Source organism: Podarcis tiliguerta (assembly GCF_965153285.1).
Source record: "Podarcis tiliguerta genome assembly, chromosome: 7".
Classification (NCBI taxonomy): domain Eukaryota; kingdom Metazoa; phylum Chordata; class Lepidosauria; order Squamata; family Lacertidae; genus Podarcis; species Podarcis tiliguerta.
Genome location: NC_139540.1, coordinates 74,036,611 through 74,059,781, shown reverse-complemented (window position 1 = coordinate 74,059,781; position 23,171 = coordinate 74,036,611). Strand labels below are relative to the sequence as shown.

At 43.1% G+C, this 23,171-nt stretch overlaps 1 protein-coding gene across 1 annotated transcript in view; it reads right to left on the bottom strand.

Moving 5' to 3' along the window:
• Positions 1-23,171, bottom strand: part of MYO10 (myosin X) — a 198,168-nt gene that overhangs the window by 51,809 nt on the left and 123,188 nt on the right. Inside the window, exons 11-19 of the mRNA XM_083449257.1 lie at positions 22,819-22,937; positions 21,146-21,292; positions 20,645-20,745; positions 20,362-20,428; positions 17,798-17,890; positions 17,379-17,447; positions 17,079-17,161; positions 14,060-14,168; positions 13,349-13,429 (exon numbers count right to left, since the gene is read on the bottom strand). Coding sequence (XP_083305383.1) covers positions 13,349-13,429; positions 14,060-14,168; positions 17,079-17,161; positions 17,379-17,447; positions 17,798-17,890; positions 20,362-20,428; positions 20,645-20,745; positions 21,146-21,292; positions 22,819-22,937 — 869 coding nt within the window. The remainder of the gene's footprint in view (positions 1-13,348; positions 13,430-14,059; positions 14,169-17,078; positions 17,162-17,378; positions 17,448-17,797; positions 17,891-20,361; positions 20,429-20,644; positions 20,746-21,145; positions 21,293-22,818; positions 22,938-23,171) is intronic.

Sequence of the window (23,171 nt, the reverse complement as noted above, 5' to 3'; positions counted from 1 at the left end):
TGGTTTGTTTGTCTAAATCTAGGCCAGCAGACTAAGCATAGTTAGTTTTCCGGCAACAAACCATGATATGAAGCCAAGGTTTGTTGTTGGGCTTGTGAACCATGGTTTGTTTTAATTATGTTATGCCTGAAGCAAACACCCTTACTTAACCAGTTTGTTTGTTTTTTAAACTCCCCAAACTATAGTCTCAGCAAGCTACAGAGGAACAAGGTATGAAGATGCAAAGTTTTGACACTGGTCCCAGTGTGCAACTTAAGATTCAAAACCCAACCTCGCTCTTGCTTATTCCTACTTTGTTCCCTAGCTTTGCTAGACTCCTTCCTGTTTCTCAGCCTTGCGAGCTGTGAACCAATTCTTCTTTGCTCACCTAGTGCGTTCAAACTTCTTGGAGCAAACCTTGGCTTAGCTTCCTTCCAACCCATCCAACCTTAGCTTGGCTCCCTCACTTGGAAAAGTATTTGCGATGTACGCAATTAAGATCAGAATCTATCACGCTGCTCCTATGAGGATTTCAACGAATCCTTCCTATATTTTTCACTGTAATTTCTCGCTTTACTTATAAAATGCTTTCTAAATGGTTAAACCTGCAGTCTGAATCCCAATTTACAGATGTAACGCACCACTGCTAGCCTAAAGCTAAGGAAAATACAAAAAGCAACTTAGCATATAGAAATAAGCTACACTGCATTACAGAAGAGTGTGATTTCTTTCTTTCTTTGCAACTGCTACTATTTAACGCCAATAGTGATAATAGTACCATATTGTGGGTATTATCATTATTATGCTATTTCACCCCAGCTGAAACCTAAAGATTTATACACATACTAATGTAGAAATGCAGTTAGCTTTTACAGTGGTGCCTTGCAAGACGAAAAGAATCCGTTCCGCGGGTCTTTTCGTCTTGCGGTTTTTTCGTCTTGCGAAGCAAGCCCATTGACGGAGTAGCGCTATTAGCGCTATTGACATTTTAAGGGCTAAAAGCGGCTTTTTAAGGGGTGGGGGATTAGCAGTTTTGCTAAAATGCTTTTAGCAGCTTAGCGCTTCAGGAAAAGGGGTTTTGGAGCGGGGAAAAAAATTCAAACATTTTCGTCATTTTTCGTCTTGCGAAGCAAGCCCATAGGGAAATTCGTCTTGCGAAGCGCCTCTGCAGACGGAAAACCCTTTCGTCTTGCGGGTTTTCCGTCTTGCGAGGCATTCATCTTGCGGGGCACCACTGTAGTCTAATGTCATCCTGGATCTCAGTGATAGAACAATTTGAATTTAGAGTCTCGGGAAAGTCCAGACTTCTTGCTGCCATATGGATTGATTGTAATATAAACCTCAAAGTGGTTTTAGGCAAGATACAGATTTTTATACCTTATCAAAAACAGATTTTCTTTGAATTCAGGCAAGCATGCTTAGGAGACGACAGCCCTAAACTCTTCCTTATATATTTAAAGGTTCTATTGCCAGTGACCTCCCCGTAAGCTATTGTGGAATATGCCAAGGATGAACCTGAAAATAAACAAATAACCCTCCATCTCTTTTTTTTGTAAGATCAGTCATACCCAATATTTCCTTGTTGTTTTCTCTCTCTCATCTTCTTCTTCTGGCAGCAAACTGTTCTGTCTTCCGCTGGGCACAATGCATCCCAGACTCAACAAATGTGCACCATCAGGTTTTGCCAGAGGGATTGCAAAATGCATTCTGACTTGTGGGAGCATGCATAAAAGAAGCTTATTCGGACGATAACCCCTTTCAACTTTTGTGCTTTTCGTCCTTTCCCACCAGGGCCGGATTTAGGTTTGATGAGGCCCTAAGCTACTGAAGGTACTGGGGCCCTTTATATGTCCAGCTGTCCTTTGTCAACAACAAATTGTTGCTGTTTTTTGTGTTGAATATATGCTAGATGGTAATTTATGGACCTAATAGGTAACTAAAGCCATTTGCAAATAACAAAATATGTATTTTTATCAAAGTAATTGTTGAACTGAAATACAACTAAGAAGTATATTAATAGTAAGTAATTATTAAGCTCTAACTGTATGTAGGTTTTATTTTATTTGCTTTTTATCTTACATTTTGGAAATGTACATCCAGGTGTTTTTTTCCTTTACATTTTTTGAGGGGGCCCAGGAGAGTGGGGCCCTAAGTTATAGCTTGTTTAGCTTACACGTAAACCTGGCACTGTTTCCCACCCACCTCCCTTCCTGCAACTTTGACACAAATTGTACTGCAAGTAAAGCGTGCATTAATTCACACACACACACACACACACACACACACTTTTAAAAGAAACTCCAACTGCTTTGGAATTCAGAAGACATTTCCACAGAAATCACAGGCAACGGGTGCATTAAAGCAAATGATGACCTTTTAGCGAAGCACAGGGGCGTTTGGTCACGTTTCCTTTTTGTGTCCACCGGCAAGCGGCTTGGGACACTGTGGAAGCATTCTCACAAAAAGCCGCTTCTTTAAATGCCAAAGTTCTGCAGCCTTCAAAAATCTCTCTGTGCTAATCGACTTCCTTTGGAGTAAACGCACGGCTGGAAATGCTCCTTGTGACAAACTTGGTCATCGCAGTTTCAGCCCCAAAGCCAAACATCTTTAACTCCTACATCTCTTGAGAGATTTCCCTTACCTTTGTGAAGCTCTGTCCTCTCTTGGCTTTTAATCGATGGGACAAAACTGCATCTGTAACAGCAGCAACAGCTGCTGCTGCTGCAGCACACATGAAGCACACAGAGGCACTGGAACTTGTGCACAAAACAGGGCTCTTTCTTCAGCCTGCTGGTATTTAGAGACCTTCATGTGATATCTTTGGCTATGCTTGTTTTAATTCATTCCTGCTGCTACTCAGAGGAAGTCATGCCTAGCCAGCGCTGGCTCAGCCGCCGCCACTGTTGCATACTCCCTAACCCAAGAGAACGCAAGGGCTAATCTTTCTTTATGAGTGCTGAGAATGTAAATAGCTTTTGAAGCCAGCGGATTCCTTTCAGAGACCTGAGGAGATAAAACAAGCAAGATGGCTTGAAACGAACCAAGTCTAGCCTGGGAGTTTAGGAACTCTAAATATTTTTGCTGGAAGGGAATAAGCTACCCCTCTGCTTTATTGGTGGCTATTCAGCAAGGCCCTGCATACCTTCTTGAGCGGTTACCATGTCAACACAGAGAACATGATCCAAATTGAAGCCGCAGTTCTAGAACTCTGGCTGGGGCAAGTGATTTTTTCCCTGCTGGCTCAAGGATATACGGCAGTCACTAAAAGACCCAATTTGGCTGAAAAATAAAAAAGGCTGCAAGCGTTTAGTTTTCATCTGTCTCCTCCCAGTTCCTAGGGTGGTTTCTCCCCTTTCCTATAGGGCCACAAGGGTTATGACAGAGGCAATAGATCCAGACTTTCTCTTTCCTTGTGTGTGTGTTTTTGTTCTGTTGGTACAGTGGTACCTTGGTTCTCAAATGTCTCGGTTGACAAACGTTTCAGAACCCAAACGCCGAAAACCCGGAAGTAAATGCTTCCATTTTCTAACGCGTCTTGGAAGTCAAACGGCTTCCGCTGTGTGTTTTTCAATTTTCTCAATTGAATTTGCAGGCAGCTCTTTGCGCCTCGGTTTTTCAACGTTTCAGAACTTGAACAGTCTTCGAGAATGCATTACGTTCGACAACCGAGGTACCACTGGACTAACCTTGACAATACGTGATGCTGCTTCCCTATGCCCAGTAATTTGATGGGAAGTACAGTGGTACCTCAGGTTAAGTACTTAATGCGTTCCGGAGGTCCATTCTTAACCTGAAACTGTTCTTAACCTGAAGCACCACTTTAGCTAATGGGGCCTCGCGCTGTTGCTATGCCGCCGCCGCCGTGCGATTTCTGTTCTCATCCTGAAGCAAAGTTCTTAACCAGAGGTACTATTTCTGGGTTAGCAGAGTCTGTAACCTGAAGCGTATGTAACCTGAAGCATATGTAACCCGAGGTACCACTGTAGTGCCAACTGAGGAAAGATGGTTACAACATTTTGGGCATTTTCGTTTAGATAACGCTAGAACCTAGAGTCATCCAATCAAGCTGAAGATTTAAGACAAATGAAGTACTTCTACTCTCAGTTAAATTGTGGAATTTTCCGCCACAGGATTTAGACAAATTCATGGAGAATAAGATTTAGCATGATGGCTCATCCGCAGTATCGCAGGCAATACACCCCTTAATTCTTGCTGGGAGTCACAAGTGGGGAAAAAGCTGTTGCCCCAGAGTCCTTCTTATGGGTTTTTCATAGACATTTGCTTGACCATGGTAAGAACAAGATGGGCCTCTGATCTGATAGTCAGATCTCTTCTTATGCTCTTAGGGTTATTGTGGGGATAATATGCAGGGATAAATGTATATCATGGGTTCCAACCGAGAAGGGTGGGTCATAACTGTAGTAATAATGTCCTTTAAAACAGTAGATTCTGGAATTAACAAGGTCCACTGTTTTGTCCTGGCCCTGAACATCTAGATCCAAATGTCAAAATCTGAAAAAGGTGAGGGGCAGTCCTTGCTACACTGGCACCATGCACCTCAGTGCTTTCTTAAGTTAAGGTAAAAAGGTAAAGGACCCCTGGACGGCTAAGTCCAGTCAAAGGCTACTATGGGGTTGTGGCGCTCATCTCGCTTCCAGGCCGAGGGAGCCGTCGTTTGTCCACAGACAGCTTTCTGGGTCATGTGGCCAGCATGATCAAACCGCTTCTGGCGCAACGGGACACCGTGACGGAAATCAGAGTGCACGGAAACGCCATTTACCTTCCCGCCGCAGCCATACCTATTTTATCTACTTGCACTGGCGTGCTTTCAAACTGGGAGCTGGGACAGAGCAAATGGAGCTCACTCCACCGCGGGGATTCGAACCACCAACTTTCTGATCGGCAAGCCCAAGAGGCACAGTGGTTTAGACCACAGCGCCACCCACATCCCCTTCTTAAGTAATAACTTAAGAAAAAGACTAACAAATTTCCTAGCAGCTACACATCAGAGAACCAATTCATTCTAAGAAAAACTGGCATTGTCTTCCATTGACATCAAATAATCAGCTCAGAGATTTATGCACGATATAAGGCTGCTACGGGGAAAGCTTTCTTTCTGTCTGTCTTCCTGCCGTCTCTCACCTCAGATTTCCGAGCTGCTTCAATCCATATTGTAATGGTTCTAGGGGTTGCTCGTGCGTAAATCGGCGCCACACCTGGGTGGGTTGCCTGAGTGAACCCTTTCTGTCTGGACAGCCACTCACCTGTGGCTGTCTCAATCGCTAGCAGAATCCGTCAGTGGGCGTTTCTTGAACTTCTTCCAGCATAAAAGTTCTTTGACGCCTAGTCTCCGCCTACTCTCCCTGCGCGGAAGCCTTCTGCGCAGGGAGGGTGTGGGCATCGGAGGACCCGTGCTCTCCCCGCTGGTCCCCGGTGAGGAGTCTTGGAGCCACCCCGCCGATTCCCCCATCTGCCCCCCTCCTCCACTGGTGCTACGCTGATTTCCTTCCCCAGAAGATGTGCTGCTTCTCTCCCTCCCGGGACGCTCTCCGGAATCCCTCTGGAGCCCTCCCTCTCCCTCTGGCTCCGATGGCAGTTCCCTGACACATATATACAGAAAAATTCATTCATGGTTCACTTATACGAATCCCTGCAACCTTGTGATGAGCTTCTGAGATAATGAGCTACATCCAACACCACTTGCTGCATATTAAAGTAATTCTAGAGAAAGGAAAAGGGCAGCTGGAGAGGTTGCCTGCATCCTGAATTCAAAACTGAGCTGGGAAGAACAGCGGATGTATTTCAGAGCCTACAAGGCCTTTTTTAATAAGATATACACCAACAAAGGAATTTACCCTACAAAAAACAACCAGCGCCATGGACATTGGGTTCAATGAAGGTCAAATTATGAGATTAATGGATAACTGTGCTTGGAAATTTGCCACAGAAGACATAGCTTATCAGTCTCCAAAAATGTTGCTCTGTTGTCTCAGGCGCACCCTTCTTCCACCCACTTGAAAAAGTATTGCTTCCAAGAACTATCCAGTTTCTGAAACATTCAAGAGTCACTCAGAGCCTTCCATGATTTAAATGCGATACCAGGTTTTCTCAAAATAACTCCTGGCTCATAGATTCTTTCCAAAAACCTGCCAGGCTATTCCTTCCCAACCACGGGGAATAATTTCTTTCTGCTCCTCAGTCTCTTGCAGGTGACATCGAACCAAATCACACAGTTCTTGTGCTCAGCCCAAACACCAGTACCTGCACAACACACACCTTAAAAGAGAAAATGTCATTTTTTTTCTGTCTCAACCATTCAGCACATTTTACATCTTGCGCATTGCCTTACAAAACCAATGTCCCGTAACTGATGAAGGGACATGCTTATTTGCTCTGGAATGGGAAGGAGGGAGGGCAATTTTTCCTAGAATCACAACTAAAGCATCCATGACACATGGCCACCCAACTTTGCTCTCCACAGTGGGCACTTCCCGCTCCTTGCTTTTTTACTGCTCGCTGACTCTGGAGCACATTTCGCGATGTTGCAGCACATCTAAGTGTTCCTCCTTTCTGTTCAGACACGCAACACTAAACTATATTCTGCACTCTCAGGATGAGTTGCAAAAAGCCTCAGGCTCACATGCTGCCGCCGCCGCCTCTGGCACAACTGTGAAGAATTTGCAAACTTTATAATAGCCCACAGCTTGAATTAACCATAGCTTAGGGTTTGAATAGGGGACGCGGGTGGCGCTGTGGGTAAAACCTCAGCGCCTAGGACTTGCCGATCGCATGGTCGGCGGTTCGAATCCCCACAGCGGGGTGAGCTCCCGTCGTTCGGTCCCAGCTCCTGCCCACCTAGCAGTTCGAAAGCACCCTTAAGTGCAAGTAGATAAATAGGTACCGCTTTACAGCAGGAAGGTAAACGGCGTTTCCGTGTGCTGCGCTGGTGCCGGTTCGCCAGAGCAGCTTTGTCACGCTTGCCACATGACCTGGAAGTGTCTTCGGACAGCGCTGGCTCCCGGCCTCTAGAGTGAGATGAGCGCACAACCCTAGAGTCTGTCAAGACTGCCCCGTACGGGCAGGGGTACCTTTACCTTTACAGGGTTTGAATGGTGCTGGTGGTCAACAAAAGAGGTTTAAAGACTGCCTCAAGGCAAATCTTTAAAAATATAGTCTAAGCACCGACAACTGGGAAACACTGGCCTGCGAGCGCTCCAGTTGGAGAACAGCCTTTACCAAAGGTGTCATGGGCTTTGAAGACACTCAAACTCAACGCAAAGGAGAAATGTGCTAAGAGGAAGGAACGCTTGGCAAATCCACACCATGATCAACTCCTGTCCAGAAACCAATATCCCCACTGTGGAAGGACGTGTGGATCCAGAATTGGCCTCCAGAGTCACTTACGGACTCATTGCTAAAACTGTGTTTATGGAAGACAATTGTACCCGGCTACGAGGGATCGCCAAAGAAGAAGAAGAAGGTACATCTAAGGCTTGCAATGTTCTCCTTTTGGCTATGCTGGAGGTGGAGGAGAAAGAGGGGAGCGATAATGTGAGCTGCGACAATTTAGCATTTTGGTTTAACAGACTATATTTATTTATTTATTTTGTGATAATTTATTAGTTTTGAATTACAACAATCCAATAATAGCTTCATTATAACAATGCCAAATTATAATACAATTAATAATACCAATCATTAAGATGCCAAATTATACAATTTAGGTTGCCCTCCACGTGCTAGAATTAATGGTTTGATTATTTTCTGTGTTCCAAAATCTTATAAATTTCAATTGCGCTCCAGTCCAAATACCAATCCCTTATATCGCAACTGCAGTTTTAACGACTTCCATTTGTATTGACATATTAAGTGATTTCTACACCTACAGATGTGTTTAACAGATGAATTACCATATTTTTCGCTCTATAGCACGCATCGACCATAACACGCACGCCACACAGTTTTTAGGGGAGGAAAATCTGTAGGCATGCCACCCGTAGGCATTCCCTCCATAACACGCACAGACATTTCCCCTTACTTTTTAGGAGGAAAAAAGTGAGTGTTATGGTGCAAAAAATACGGTAATTGCTTTTCTTTTTTGGCGGGGGGGGGCGCTCTGACCCTAGTCAAACAGCAATGGTGCCCCTACCAAAGAAGAATATGTAACGTACTAAAGATAATCACAAATAGGTTGAATCTTTCTTTTGCTGCACTATAGCTGTCCAATACAGTGGTACCTCAGGTTACATACACTTCAGGTTACATACGCTTCAGGTTACAGACGTCGCTAACCCAGAAGTAGTACCTCGGGTTAAGAACTTTGCTTCAGGATGAGAACAGAACTCATGCTCTGGCGGCGCGGCGGCAGCAGGAGGCCCCATTAGCTAAAGTGGTGCTTCAAGTTAAGAACAGTTTCAGGTTAAGAATGGACCTCTGGAACGAATTAAGTACTTAACCCGAGGTACCACTGTACGTTGTTTTGAGAGGGATTTTCTTTTTTAAAAAAACAACCCCAAAACATTCTCTTGGCAATGAACATTGTCAGTCCATTTAAAACATTCATCAGTCATCAGCCTTTCAGACCATGGCAGGCATAATACAGAGCTGTGTGTCTACGGCAGGCCTTGCTTAGTCATTCTTTTGAGGAGAGGTGAGGAGGGTTCTTTGTATTGTCTCCTCTTTCTGTCCCCGACTGACCTCCCACATCCTATAGAATCTTGTTCCTCATAAAAGCTCTGGCTTAACTCATGAGTCATCCTGAAAAGCACTTGATATGGCGGTTACACATGACAAGGGGGAGCAGTGCGCTGTCTAGACAACTACTCAAAGCTTCGACCCACCCAGACCCCAACATTCCTTTAAACCCTGATGCACAACATTCTTCCCATTGTGAAAAGGAAATATAATGCCTTCGGCCAAATCCAGCGGGCCGAGAGAAACCATCGAGATCTCAAAAAGATACTTTATCCCTAGTCGAGCTGTAGCCATGTTTCCTTCTGACGACGTGAGCGGCTCATACGAACCACTCATCCCCACCGGGAGTCCCTTCCAATTAAAACTTTGCACCTGTCATCAACTCTCCGCCAAGCCACGCACAAGGGCAGCCTTTTCCGTGGCCAAGACTTTAAGCTAGCAGAGAGCAGGCAGACATCCGGAGAAACATGTGTCATTTCTGTCCTGTCGGCTGGTTCACAGCCTGATGAATATGTGTTGAGACACAAGAGTGTCATCTCTCATTCCATGTAGAACGGTGAACTGTGGTACCTTGGGTTAAGATCTTAATTCGTTCCGGAGGTCTGTTCTTAACCTGAAACTGTTCTTAACCTGAGGTACCACTTTAGCTAATGGGGCCTCCCGCTGCCACCCTGCGATTTCTGTTCTCATCCTGAAGCAAAGTTCTTAACCCGAGGTAATATTTCTGGGTTAGCGGAGTCTGTAACCTGAAGCGTCTGTAATCCGAGGTACCACTGTATCTCTTGTTCCCAGGCCTTGCTCGCAGATCTGTTGCCACAAAGAAATGAATGGCATACCTGCCAACATTTCTCTGGTGAAAATAGGGACGTCCCAATCCATAATAAGAACAAAGGTAAAGGATCCCTGGACAGGTACAGCCAGTCAAAGCCGACTATGCGGTTGCGGCGCTCATCTTGCTTTCAGGCCGAGGGAGCCGGTGTTTGTCCCCAGACAGCTTTCCTGGTCATGTGGACTGATGACTACACCACTTCTGGTGCAACGGGACACCATGAAGGAAACCAGAGCGCATGAAAACGCTGTTTACCTTTCCGCTGCAGCAGTACCTATTTATCTACTTGCACTGGCGTGCTTTTGAACTGCTAGGTTGGCAGGAGCTGGGACAGAGCAACGGGAGCTCACCCCGTCACGGGGATTCGAACTGCCGACCTTCTGATCGGCAAGTCTAAGAGACTCAGTGGTTTAGACCATGGCGGTTCGAATCCCTGCTGTGGCAGGAAGGTAAACGGCATTTATGTGTAAATAGTACCGTAATTTATTTATGTCCCCGTCTCCTAAAATTGTATTCTAAGCAGCTGAGAAAAGAGGTGTTACTCAGACCAGCCCATGCACTAAGGCTAGGTATAAACCAGAGCTATGTTTCCCAAGAAAGCTATTTAATAGAGGCTCAGCTGGAATAGCCTTATTTCTTTAAAATGGTCTACCTGCAAGTCACAGGAAGACTTACTGCCAGTCTTGAAACATAATAGGTGGAGTAATGTGCACGCACACGTGCATACACACACACAGATGTATGGGTGTGTACTATGCACTGAAAGTACATTTAAGCGCAAAAGGTTTAATCTTAACTGCATAGAAATGTATGCTTTCAGTAATGCTTTCTTTTGTGAGTGTTCAATCCTTAAGTTGTTGTTGTGGTTTAAAATGTGCATGTAGATTATAGCATCATGCTTGTACTACAAGAGGTGTTTCTTGTTTGCAAAGTTGCCTTATGATAACTTTGCTTTAAACATATAGTCGTGCAAGGAAATATTTTGGCAAGGAGTCAGATACTTGGGTTGGGCAGGGGGTGGGGGAAGAACCTGGACAAATCCTGAACTGAGTAGTAAAAGCACAGTGCATATATATGTATATATGTGTGTGTGCATAGATAGATGATAGATAGATAGATGATAGATAGATAGATAGATGATAGATAGATATAGATATAGATAGATAGATAGATAGATAGATAGATAGATAGACAGATGATAGATAGATAGATAGATAGATAGATATAAATATAGTCTCAGCGAAAGACAGAGAGCCCTAGAGGCATATCAGCTACATAGCTTCTAAAAATCCTGCTCAAAGCCCCTTTCATGAGAGCAAGAGTCACACTTCAATCTTTTGGGTTGCCCTCCACCCAGCCAAGTTGCAATTCCAGCCAAAACTGGGCAACTAAGCTCTGCACACCCGTGCCCCAAACACTATGCAACACGATTAACGGCTTGCACAAACTCAAGTAAAAAATGATCATCTACAGCATACAGTTCAAAATCTGGCTCCCTATTCAGAACAAAATTTTTAAAAAATCCCAACAGTCCAGCTTTCTTCTTGTAATTACTAGGAATTTTTCAGAAGCTCACCAGATGTTTCTTAGCAAACACTGAATCGACCAAATGTTAAATCTGGTGTTTTATCAAAAATAAAGAATGGATGTTGAAAATGTTGTTTGTTAGAATAAAAGAAAATTATTATAAATCAGTTTAGAGATGGTACTTAACACCAGTCAGATTAAATCAAATAAACAAGGAATATTTGGTGTTATGTTGGAGGGAATGCCAGGAAACAGGGAATTATGTTCACATGCACATTTTTTTGGCATAGGGTGATATGTTAAGGAGATAACAGAAATCACTGGGTTAAAGCTGACCTAAAGTCCACATGTAGCATTATTATCAATTTACAATGGGGTGGAAGGTTCGCAGGCTATGAAGGTCTTGCTCACAAATTTATTGACACCTGCATGACACCTGCCAGGAAGTGGAAGGGGCAAGCAGAATATAAAATAGAAGAATGGTATAAAGAGGTGTGGGATATAGCTATTAAGGATAAATTAACACGTGGTATTAAGGTAAGACGGGGAATATGGAGGAGAAATGATTTTGAGGAGATACGGAGGGTATTTGTAAAATTTGTATTGTTAAAACGGAAAGGGGTCAAACCATCGCAAGAGGTGTTGAAATTCTGGGAGGCTGGATAGTCACAATGGAATGGTCTCGTGGGTGGGGTGCACATTTTTATTCTTATTTATTTATTTATGATTATTACTTTGTCAAAATATAAGAAGAAGAAGGAAGGAAGGAAGGAGGAAGAAGGAAGGAAGAGTTTCTTTCTAAAAGTACTGGAATCTAAGCCAGAAATTGAGTTCCAAGAAGCTCTTGGGTTCCTTGGAAGCTTATCATGAGTTCCTCATTGAGAAGGTCAGGAATGGTCAAAGATCCATCTTTTCTCGCAGAGCTACAGAGAAGTGGGTGGGTGCCAGGATGCATCCTTGATTAATCTGAGGTGGCAGCAAGACACTCAGGAGGTCTGGCCAAGGCCCCATATGAACAGATTATGAGAATATTCCCCACAGTTCCTCTACATAGCGCTGTGATTTCTTAGGAGGCCTCAATATGGAAAGAGCCGCCTGGAAATTTGAAAACTACAGGTTTAAACTCTTAAGCAAAACATGGGCATTGTTTAAAACATTGTTTAAAACAGGGGTCAGCCATTTTTTTCAGCAGAGGGCCAGTCCTCTGTCCCTCAGACCTTGTGGGGGGCCGGACTATATTTTTTTGGGGGAATGAATGAATTCCTATGCCCCATAAATGACCCAGAGATGCATTTTAAATAAAAGCACACATTCTACTCATGTAAAAACACCAGGCAGGCCCCACAAATAACCCAGAGATGCATTTTAAATAAGAGGGAACATTCTACTCATGTAAAAACACGCTGATTCCCGGTCCATCCACGGGCAGGATTGAGAAGGTGATTGGGCCAGATCCGGCCCTTAATTTGCCTACCCCTGGTTTAAAATTTAGCAAGTAGCTATCAAGAACCTGCAAATTAAACTAATACCTGCTTTAACAACCACAAATATTTGTTTCATTTACAGTCGTACCTCGGAAGTCGAACGGAATCTATTCCGGAAGTCCGTTCGACTTCCAAAATGTTCGGAAACCAAGGCACCGCTTCCGATTGGCGGTGTTCGGCAGCCAAAATGTTCGACTTGCAAGGCGTTCAATTTCCGGGGTACGACTGTATTTATTTCATAAAACTTCTATACCACTTGATGGTTATGAAAAAACAACCTCAAAGCGGTTTTCAAAGAGAACAAAACAATAAGCTATTAGTAAAACAAACATGAAACCAACTCCTTCAATCCTTTGAAACATAAAATCAACAATAAACTAAGAAGAGATTGAAACATACATCTACACTGCTTTCCGCCTTACCTGGGCATAAGCAGGATTGAACTAATTGAGGCTTACTTCTGATTGTACATGATTGCAGCCTGAGGGGTGTCTCAGAAGACCAAAAAATTGCTAGCAAAGGTTTCTGCTAACCCTTAGTACAAGCTCCTGTTTTGCCAACCGTTTCATCTATCAGTTAGAGGATTTCAGAAAAGCAATATAATCTTTACAGCACACACAACAAGCGTAAAGTAAACCAACAATTAAGGACTGCAGAGGACATGATGCCGAAAGTTGGCCAGCTTTAAAACTACTTAGAATCTCAGAGATTAGAAGCAGAATTTTGCTGTTCTATAGGTAGTGGTGATCATGAAAAAACAAGGTTAAGTCAGCGTTCCATGGTCACCGGGCAGAAAGATCCAAGGCAAATGCAATCTTAAAAGCTTAAACCTTACCTTCTCCATGTTCGGCTTGATACAGCGGACAAAGAAAGGGTTGGAGGTGCTTAGCGTTGCCATTAAGGAATGCAGCGAATCCTAAAAACAAAACAAAAAAAATAGGGGAGGAAGGATCAAATTGTACCTTGTACTTAGCAAACCACTTGCAAGCAGTTGCCGTAGCAGCACCTAGTGGCAAGGACTGAAAATTACACCAGAGCAGGCTTTCCCAAAGGAAAAACAGAGAATCATAGATTTGGGGGAGTTGCAAGGGGCACCAAGGGTCATCTAGTCCACCCCCCTCCAATGCAGGAATCACAGCTAAGGGATCTGAGACAGATGGCCAACAAACCTCTGCTTAAAATTTCCAAAGCCCTCAAGAAGGATGCAAGGGCAGCAGCTGCTACCTGTGATCCCCAGCAGCAGCAATAATAATAATAATAATAATAATAATAATAATAATAATAATAATATATTTATACCCCAGCCACTCAGGGTGGCTCCCAACAGAATATTAAAAACACATTAAACATCAAAAACTTCCCTAAATAGGGCTGCCTACCAATCAGAGGCATGCATCTAATAATCAAAATTATAACTTTTTGAAATGTGTTGTCTGATCAGCTAAAAGGAAGGACCGGAGTAGATTGAGTGGGTAAGAGAATTCAGCCCTACCGATCACACACAAAAGGCAAGGCTTGGAAGAGTTTGATGGACGAAGGAGCTCACCTTAAATTGCAGGCTGACGGTGGGCTTCCGATGTTTGGTTCCAGATTTTAAAGTATCTTGGCTGCTGCGGCTGGAAACATGTTCAAAGAGGTCGTAGATGAAATCGAGGCTGAAACAGAAGCAGGAGAGGAGAAACCATGTTTCACAGAATAAAATAAACATGTGAAATGCTACTGTAAAATTGGTTCAATGTTAATTCAGAAGAGCAAAATATGGGGCAAAAATGTGATTTTAACGAGTTTTTCCAGGTTGTGGGAAGATGCTGAAGGTGTTTATAACTAAACCTCAGCCGAATAGCCATAAAAGCTTCACATATGCAGCTCTGCTAAGTATTGAACAACTTCCCCTCTGCATGCCTCTACAGTGGTGCCCCGCAAGACGAAATTAATTCGTTCTGCGAGTTTTTTCGTCTTGTGAATTTTTCGTCTTGCGAAGCACGGTTTTCCATAGGAAATGCATTGACGGTTTCCCATAGGAATGCATTGACGGTTTTAAGAAAAAGGCGCAAGACGTTTTCGTCTTGCGAAGCAAGCCCATAGGGAAATTAGTCTTGCGAAGCAACTCAAAAAACTCTTTCGTCTTGCGAGTTTTTCGTCTTGCGAGGTACCACTGTACATTATATTGATTAACACCCTTTAAGGGAAAATCTCATGGTGCTTCTATGTGTCCAGAGTTATGTCTGCCTCCTTTATTTCACAAATTTAGCAACAGGCATTGCCTGATTTCTTTGTTGGGCTCTTTTGACTTTCTCATGAAAGCTGCTGCATTTAGTACAAGAACGAGGATTAAAATATGTATATTAAGGAGATAAGAAAACTACCGGAGTAACCTATTAAAAAACCAACATCAACACTTAGCAATCAATCTACTTACAATGGATAATGGATGCAAAATTTTGGAAGTAATCAAATTTACCAACAAAAGATGAATGGCTTCCAAGTCCTTGGCAGACTTTAATGATGATAAAAACTATGCACTTCCAAAGATTCAGGGAAAATGGACAATCCACACTTACAGGTAACTGGAGATCTTTCGTAACATATGTAAAAAAATACTGAATATTGTCTTACATCATTAAATTGCAATTGCACTCTGTGGTGAAGGTAACTGTGCATTTCATTTCATTTTGCTGTTTATTTTATGAATACAATACTGTACAATAAGAAAAAATTAATAGACCAATATTCATTGGTGACTTCACGTTTATAGCCCCCTGCCCACGTAGCCCCACCACTACCCCCCACCTAAAATTAGATTTGCCAATTGCCTCTTTAGGTATCTACTTGGTAGCAAGTGTTGCACAGAGTAGTTTTTATGCGCTTTGCATTTTCCTCCACATACAACTATATGTGTATAAAAGTTTTATTGGTCTATATTCTCATACATACAGAAACACACATATCTCTGAAGATTTCTCTAAATCGTGTTTCATAAGCAGGACAAAGAATGTCACTTCCCCCCTCCAACTACTCTATGGTGTGGTTGTTTTTCCTACTGAAAATTCTCTCTCTGGTTAAGAGTCGCTGTTGGAATGCAAGACATTCAGATTCTACATTAAGTGAAGCGTTCTGAAAAATGTAAAACATGTGAAATTCACATGCGCTTCAATAACAATAATAAAAATCTCAAATTGTTATACGTCCGTAATTTGTTTCGGCTGCGAATGCAGCAAATTACAACCGGGGCTCTCAAAAAATTGTCACTCCATAAATTAAGAAAAATCAATTTGAACCTTTTCCAAATGGAATGAAGACAAAAAAATTACCGTATTTTTCGCTCTATAACACGCACCCGACCATAACACGCACGTAGTTTTTAGAGGAGGAAAACAAGGAAAAAAATATTCTAAACGAAACAGTGGATGTATGATTTTTGTGGTTCATGCTGTGGCCACAGACATGTGATCTGACAGTGAGTTTGGAGTAGCCCAATGCAAAAATCCTGAAGATCCATGTGGATCCGTGCTTTGTAACCACGTTTTAAGTGGGGAGGGAAGGAAAAGCACTCAAGGGACAAGGAGCACGCGTGGGGTGGGTGGAGAAGGATGCTGCTAATAATGAAGAAGAGGGGTATAAGGGGAGAAGGCTCCTCTCCTCTCCCACTTTGCTCCTTTAAAGCAAGCAGGCTCTCTGTCCCTCTCTCCTCCCCACTCAGCGGCTCTTCTCCCGCTTTGCTGTTTCAAAGCGAGCCACGGAGGAGGGAAGGAAGGGGAACCATGGATCCTCTGCTCACGACTGCAGCAGATCCCCCCCGCCACCCGTAGGCATTCGCTCCGTAACACGCACAGACATTTCCCCTTACTTTCTAGGAGGAAAAAAGTGAGTGTTATGGTGCAAAAAATACGGTATTTGGCTGGTGTCTCACAGACTTGATGAAAACATTGCAGAATGCGGGCTCACACAATCCCTTTAAAGGAGGATTAAGGTATGCAAAATTCAGGGGAGGCAGAATAAACATGCCTCTTGACCTTCGGCGCAACCAATCAAACGCAAATTGGTGGGTTCATAGAGCTTTATCCCCTTTCCACAGTGCAGGGCAAAGAAGAAGAAGACGAAGAAGAAGAAGAGGAGGAGGAGTTTGGACTTGATATCCTGCCTTTCACTCCTCTTAAGGAGTCTCAAAGCAGCTAACAATCTCCTTTTCCCTTCTTCCCCCACAACAAACACTCTGTGAGGTGAGAGAGGCAGAGAGACTTCAGAGAAGTATGACTAGCCCACGATCACCCAGGAGCTGCATGTGGAGGAGCGGGGAAGTGAACCCGGTTCACCAGATTACGAGTCCACCGCTCTTAACCACTACACCATGCTGGCACCCTACAAAACAAATCAAAGCGTGCGCACACACAGCCCAGACTGCATGCGATAGCAGACTCGCAACTCGGTGCAGCCTCTTAGCAAATCCAAGTACAAGAAAAATGAAGAGTGCAGGAGAGTGTCTGTTTAGAACTGCAAACCAGAGGCTACTGTTTCCAGCATCTTAACAAGGATCAAGACCCCCAGATTGAAAATACTTGACGTACCTGCTTTCCCGCAAGAGGTTCAGGAGATCGTCCCTGAAAGTGTCCCTGTTTTTCTCCAGGATTCCTCTGACATCATACTGAACCTATTTGAAAAGAGGCAGAACAGGCTCAGCTATTAAAAAAAAAGAAGGAAAAAGAAGCCCCTCTTATTAACAGCTTCTCACAGAGGGACCATTGTAAACAGCAGAGAAGAAACTGAATGCTTCAGTTAATTTGCAAGTGGCTGCAGGGCAAAACTGAACTGCCTCTGAAACGCTCTTTGGAAGAATTTCAACGCACATTAAGGAAAAAGGAAATTACCTCTCCGGCATAATGTTTCACTCCAAAGTTGTGAACAGCAACCCTCGGTTTCACATAAAAAGGATTGCTCTGTTTACAAAAGGGGAACAAAAAAGAAAGATAAACTTTTAGGCTGAGGAACTGAAATATCGAAGGAGGTCTGAATAAGCTTGCTTATCAGAACTCAATGGAAGACCGGCTTTAGAAAAGGCCTGCTATGTCTGTTTGGGTACTTAAGATTTTCTTTCAGACACTGTGTGCAAAACCTCCATGCATTATCTCTCACAATGAAGATCAGCACAATGCAGGTCCCAGAATTTTAACCAGAAACGCCTTTGCAAAGTCAATAAACACTCTGAACAGGAGAAATTCCAACTACATCTTTGAAGGTCTGCAGCACATCACACATCTATAAAACAAATAAGAAATACATTACTTACCGCATGCTGGATGTGTAACTTTGCCAACAAGGTGCTGTCTGTAGCTTGGGGGAAATGGCTTTCTTCATTGATAAGTGCTAACAAACCAAGTTTCTGGGTAATTAAGACAAAATAATATTAGGCGGATCACAAACGGTTTATACTTCTGTTTTCTTTTTTGTACAGTGGTACCTCTGGTTGCGAACAGGATCCATTCCGGAGGTCCGTTCGCAATGTGAAAAGCCCACAACCTGAAGCACTGTATCTGCGCAGGTTTGGCGCTTGTGCGCAAAGCGCTTGTGCCGAAACCCGGAAGTAACCCTTTCCGGTACTTCCGGGTCACCGCAGGATGCAACTTGAAAAAACATATCATGAAGCAAACGTAACATGAAATACGACTGTAATTTTTAAAAAACCCTCTTTCAAATGGAGTAACACAGCGGTGCTGGGCTTTTAGCTGTATAAATGGATTTGAATGGAATATTCTTCCAGGTGCCTGAAATGCAGGGTTGCCATCAAAAACAGCAGCCTCACATCTCTTTTTTATAACATCTAGTGCAGAGGTGACTAACCTGTGTCTAGCATTTGAAATTTTGCATTTTGCACCTGGCTATCGGCCACTCGCAACCCGGTGAAGATGCCCAGGAGCCAGGATGGCACCTGACGTCTCCATCATCTGGAGGCGTATGCCTGGGAATCCTTAGATCTGGACTGCTTTCACACACTAGCAACACATCCTGTAGAATTCTACCTGTTACATTTTTTCTGCACCATCAGAATGACAAATATGACTTTCGAGCCGCCTGGCCCCCAAATGACAACTAGGCATTCTGTTTTGCCGACTATAACCCTGGTTTAAGCAGACATTTGTGGCCCTCAATATGTTGCTGAACTACCACTCCCATTAACCCTGGCAATTTGCTTAATAATAATAATAATAATTTATTATGTACACCCCAGCCACTCTGAGTGGATTCCAACAGAATATTAAAACACAATAGTCTATTAAACATTAAAAACTTCTCTAAACAGGGCTGCCTTCAGATGTCTTCTAAAAGTCTGATAGTTGTTTTTCTCCTTGGTGGGAGGGCGTTCTGGGTGCCACTACTGAGAAGGCCCTCTGCCTGGTTCCCAACGTGAAATTTATAAATTTAAAAGGATTGGGGGCTGGGATAGAAGAGGCGGAAACAAGCACCTTGAAGTCATCTACAGTTATTGGCAAAAGCTAAAGAACGTGAACAAGGCAAGAATCCTTAAACTGGATTGCAAAAGGTGCCTTGCTACTCTTCTGTCTGTGACTCCATGTCGTGGCCCAGCTGGGAAGAGGGTGGCAAAGCAGTAAGAGAGAAATGCTTGCTTCTATTCAATGCTGTGGCCATGCGAGGTACGTTGAAGTTCAAAATGAACAGTTATCGTATTACCAAATCAACATTTTGGTGCACAGTTTCATCTTTGTAAACCCCAAACCACGAAAAATGTTTACAGAAAGGAACACAGCTTCCCCCATTATTATAATTATATATTCCTCAAACTTGCAGACTTCCTTTCACAAAAAAACAAACCAACCATTCAGGCAGTGAATACCGTATTTTTCCATGTACAAGCCGATATCCCCCCCCCTTTTTTTAAGTCAAAAATTGGAGGTAGTCTTATACACGGGTTTATACAGTAATCTTGGGTGAATTGGCTGGGGAAGTGATGCGAGGCTGTGCAGTTTCCCCAAAAAGGTGAACAACTTTAAAATACAGTGGTGCCCCGCAAGACGAATGCTTCGCAAGACGGAAAACCCGCTAGACGAAAGGGTTTTCCGTTTTGGAGGTGCTTCGCAAAACGAATTCCCTATGGGCTTGCTTCGCAATACGAAAATGTCTTGCGAGTTCCTGCGATTTTTTTCCACTCCCCACCCCCTTTTTCTAAGGCACTAAGCTGCTAATAGCCTTTTAGCAGCCAATCTGCTAATCCCTTAAGCCTTTAATAGCCGCTAAACTGCTAATAGCGCTAATCCGCTAATGGGCTTGCTTCGCAAGACGAAAAAACCGCTAGACGAAGAGACTCGCGGAACGGATTCTTTTCGTCTTGCAAGGCACCACTGTATTGATTTCTTAATTTTGGGCTTCCTAAAGTAGGGGTAGTCTTATACATGAGGTCATATTATTTATTCAGTGGTACCTCGGATTACAGATGCTTCAGTTTACAGACGCTTCAGCTTACAGCCTCCCCTAACCCAGAAATAGTACCTCGGGTTAAGAACTTTGCTTCAGGATGAGAACAGAAATCGTGCGGCGGCAGTGGGAGGCCCCATAGCTAAAGTGGTACCTCAGGTTAAGAAGAGTTTCAGGCTAAGAACAGACCTCCGGAACAAATTAAGATCTTAACCCAAGGTACCATAGTTCACCATTCTACATGGAATGAGAGATGGTAAAGTGGTACCTCAGGTTAAGAAGAGTTTCAGGTTAAGAACGGACCTCTGGAACGAATTAAGTTCTTAATCCGAGGTACCACTGTACATGGAAAAATACGGTAGCTAAATTTGTATAAACTCAATTTAAAATACTGCACACCACACATTATTAAAAAATGTTTACCTTTTCAATAAGATCCAAGCACTCCCCATTATCTGTCCAATTGATGTCTTCCCATGGGAGTCCTTCTCTAAGAGAGACCAAGAGGCACATTTTATTACAATTATCAGACACAAAGATTTTTGGTCCACTTATTAGGAAAGGTGAATGGCAATCAGCTGGTTTTAAAATAATAGTGAAATGAACTGCGTGATGGTCTGCAATACCTCTATGGAGCTGAGCATCAAAATAAAAATAAAAATGTAAAGGGCAGTAGGGGTGGAGAAAAGCCTTTTGAAGTTCTTACCTGCTGTATTCCAACTGCTCTAATGAAAAAATGTGCTTGTTGAAATACTCCTGAAGCTTTTCGTTTGCATAGTTAATATTGAACTGCTCAAAACGATTAACCTGGAAAGGAACAAAAGATGTTCAGGTAATAAAAACAACACATACAGGCATAACTTTTATTTCTACGCCACTTTTCTACAGTGGAAATCATGCTCAAGAACATGGCTTAGAACATGGAAAAAATATGTAACTACAATATAACGAAAGTCACCGTAAACAGTAAATGAAACATTCTAAAATACACAACCAAACCAAACAATTTCCACGTGAATCACAACAAGATCTAGAAGGATACAAAAAAACCAACAGCAACACCCCCCTGTAACAACCCCCCCCCCAAATAACACACCAGCCCCAACAACCCCCTCAGAAACAGGCAATTCTAGTTAAGTTATGGAGGAATGAGCCAAACGGTGAACACAGAAAAAGGATAAGCCAAGTGGAAAGCCGTGGAACATACCTCAAAATTTTCAAATCCAAAGATGTCCAAAATTCCAATGGACTTGAAGTCGTCTTTGCCTTTTATTCTGCCATTGATTTTTTTAATAACCCAGGCAAAGCATTGGGAATAAAGTGCCATAGCTGCTGAATCTCTGTTCTCTATTGCCTGGAAAGATGTAAGGCAGAGCAGGTCAACTGTCACACACAAACAGATTTTTGACACAACGTCCTTTACACAATATTACTCAAAGCACAGGGCAAACAGAAATAACAAGCGTACTCTGATTTTTACACACAGAGGTACTCGTGGCCCACTGCTTTCCTCTAAAACCGTGGTTCCCAACGTGGGGCACATGCCCCACAGGGAGGCATTTTGATGTTTAAGGGGGGCAATTTGAGAATGAGTTATTAACAGTGAATGGCCTTTTAGGCTTCCTCCACATGAATAGGAATTCACATTTTGAATAATAAGAATTATATGCCACGGGTGGGGGGGGGGGCATCAGGATTTTAGAGATGCTCAGATGGGGCATGGCCCCCAAAAAAGGTTGGGAACCACTGCTCTAAACAGACACATCAGCCCTCCCAATGCTACAATTTGTATTTGTATCCTATCTTTATTTTGTAGCCGTGGCTAATAGGACTTTGACATATCTTCTTCTCTCTAACTCCACCTCAAGATGAAAGGGTGTGTCCAACATGGCTGTTCCGCTCATGCCACCCACTTCCACTTTCGCAATGGAAGTTTTCTCTGTCCTTTGGTCATGTCAATATATCAATATATTGTCCCGAACCAGTTTGAAGTCCCTATCGTGATATTGGTTTCATAGTTTTTGACCTGGCAATACATCGTGAATCATGGTGTTCGTGTGTGTGCTATGCAAAAATCACAATGTGGGGGAAACTATGAAGCCAGTCAATGCCTCTACATAGCTCCATCCTTATTTCAGACTTATGGTATATTGCGATATTTAAGTGGTGATATCTTCTTCTTCTTTGGCGATCCCTCGTAGCCGAGTAAGATTGTCTTCCATGAACACGGTCTTAACGGTGAGTCCATAAGTGACTGTGGAGGCCAATTCTGGAACTACATAATCCTGCCACAGTGGGGACATAGCTTTCTAGGCAGGAGTTGATCACAGTGAGGATTTGCCAAATGTGCCTTCCTCTTAGCAGGTTTCTCCCTTTCGTCCTGAGTTCAAGTGTCTTCAAAGTCTATGGGACCTTTGGTAAAGGCTGTTCTCCAACGAGAGCACTCACAGGCCAGTATTTCCTAGTTGTCGGTGTTTACACTACATTTTTTTAGATTTGCCTTGAGAGAGTCTTTAAACCTATTTTGTGGACCACTGTGTTTTCCATTATGCTTTCCATTTTTAAGTTCAGACTAGAGTAGTTGCTTTGGAAGATGATAAAAAGGCATCCGCACAACATGACCAGTCCAACAAAGTTGATGTTGAAGAATCACGATATATCACGATGCTGAAATCCAGGTATCATCCAGTCGTACTGTTAGCCTCCACACAGTTCCATCCTTATTTCAGACACTGTGATATATCGCGGTGTTTGGCTGGTTATATAGCACAATGTTGAAAACCAGATCTCACAAAGCCCTAAGTATGACCAGACAGCCAAAGCCAGATATTCTAAAAACAGAAGACATATTCAAAATACCCCAGAGTAACTTCACTGTACCTGTTGTACACTGAGAGGTGTCAGAATTTCTTCTCCCCTGAGTATCATTGATCTCTGTGTCAATGCTTCTGTCAGCTGCGTTGAGTCCAGCCCAAGTAACTCTGCCGATCTACCCAGCGCTAGCAACAGACAGAGATGATGAATGAAAGTTTTAAAACAGAATTATGCACGGACAAGCACAGTAACATCTCATGGGTTGGCAAGGAAAACCTAAGGCTCCCTGTAGGGCAAAGACAAAGCGATGGCCTAATAAGCAGTTCATAATTCACAGATGTCTATTTCCCTTCAACTGACTGCACATATTAACTCACATCGTTTTTCCTTTCTAGGGAGAACAATCCAAATTTATTTTC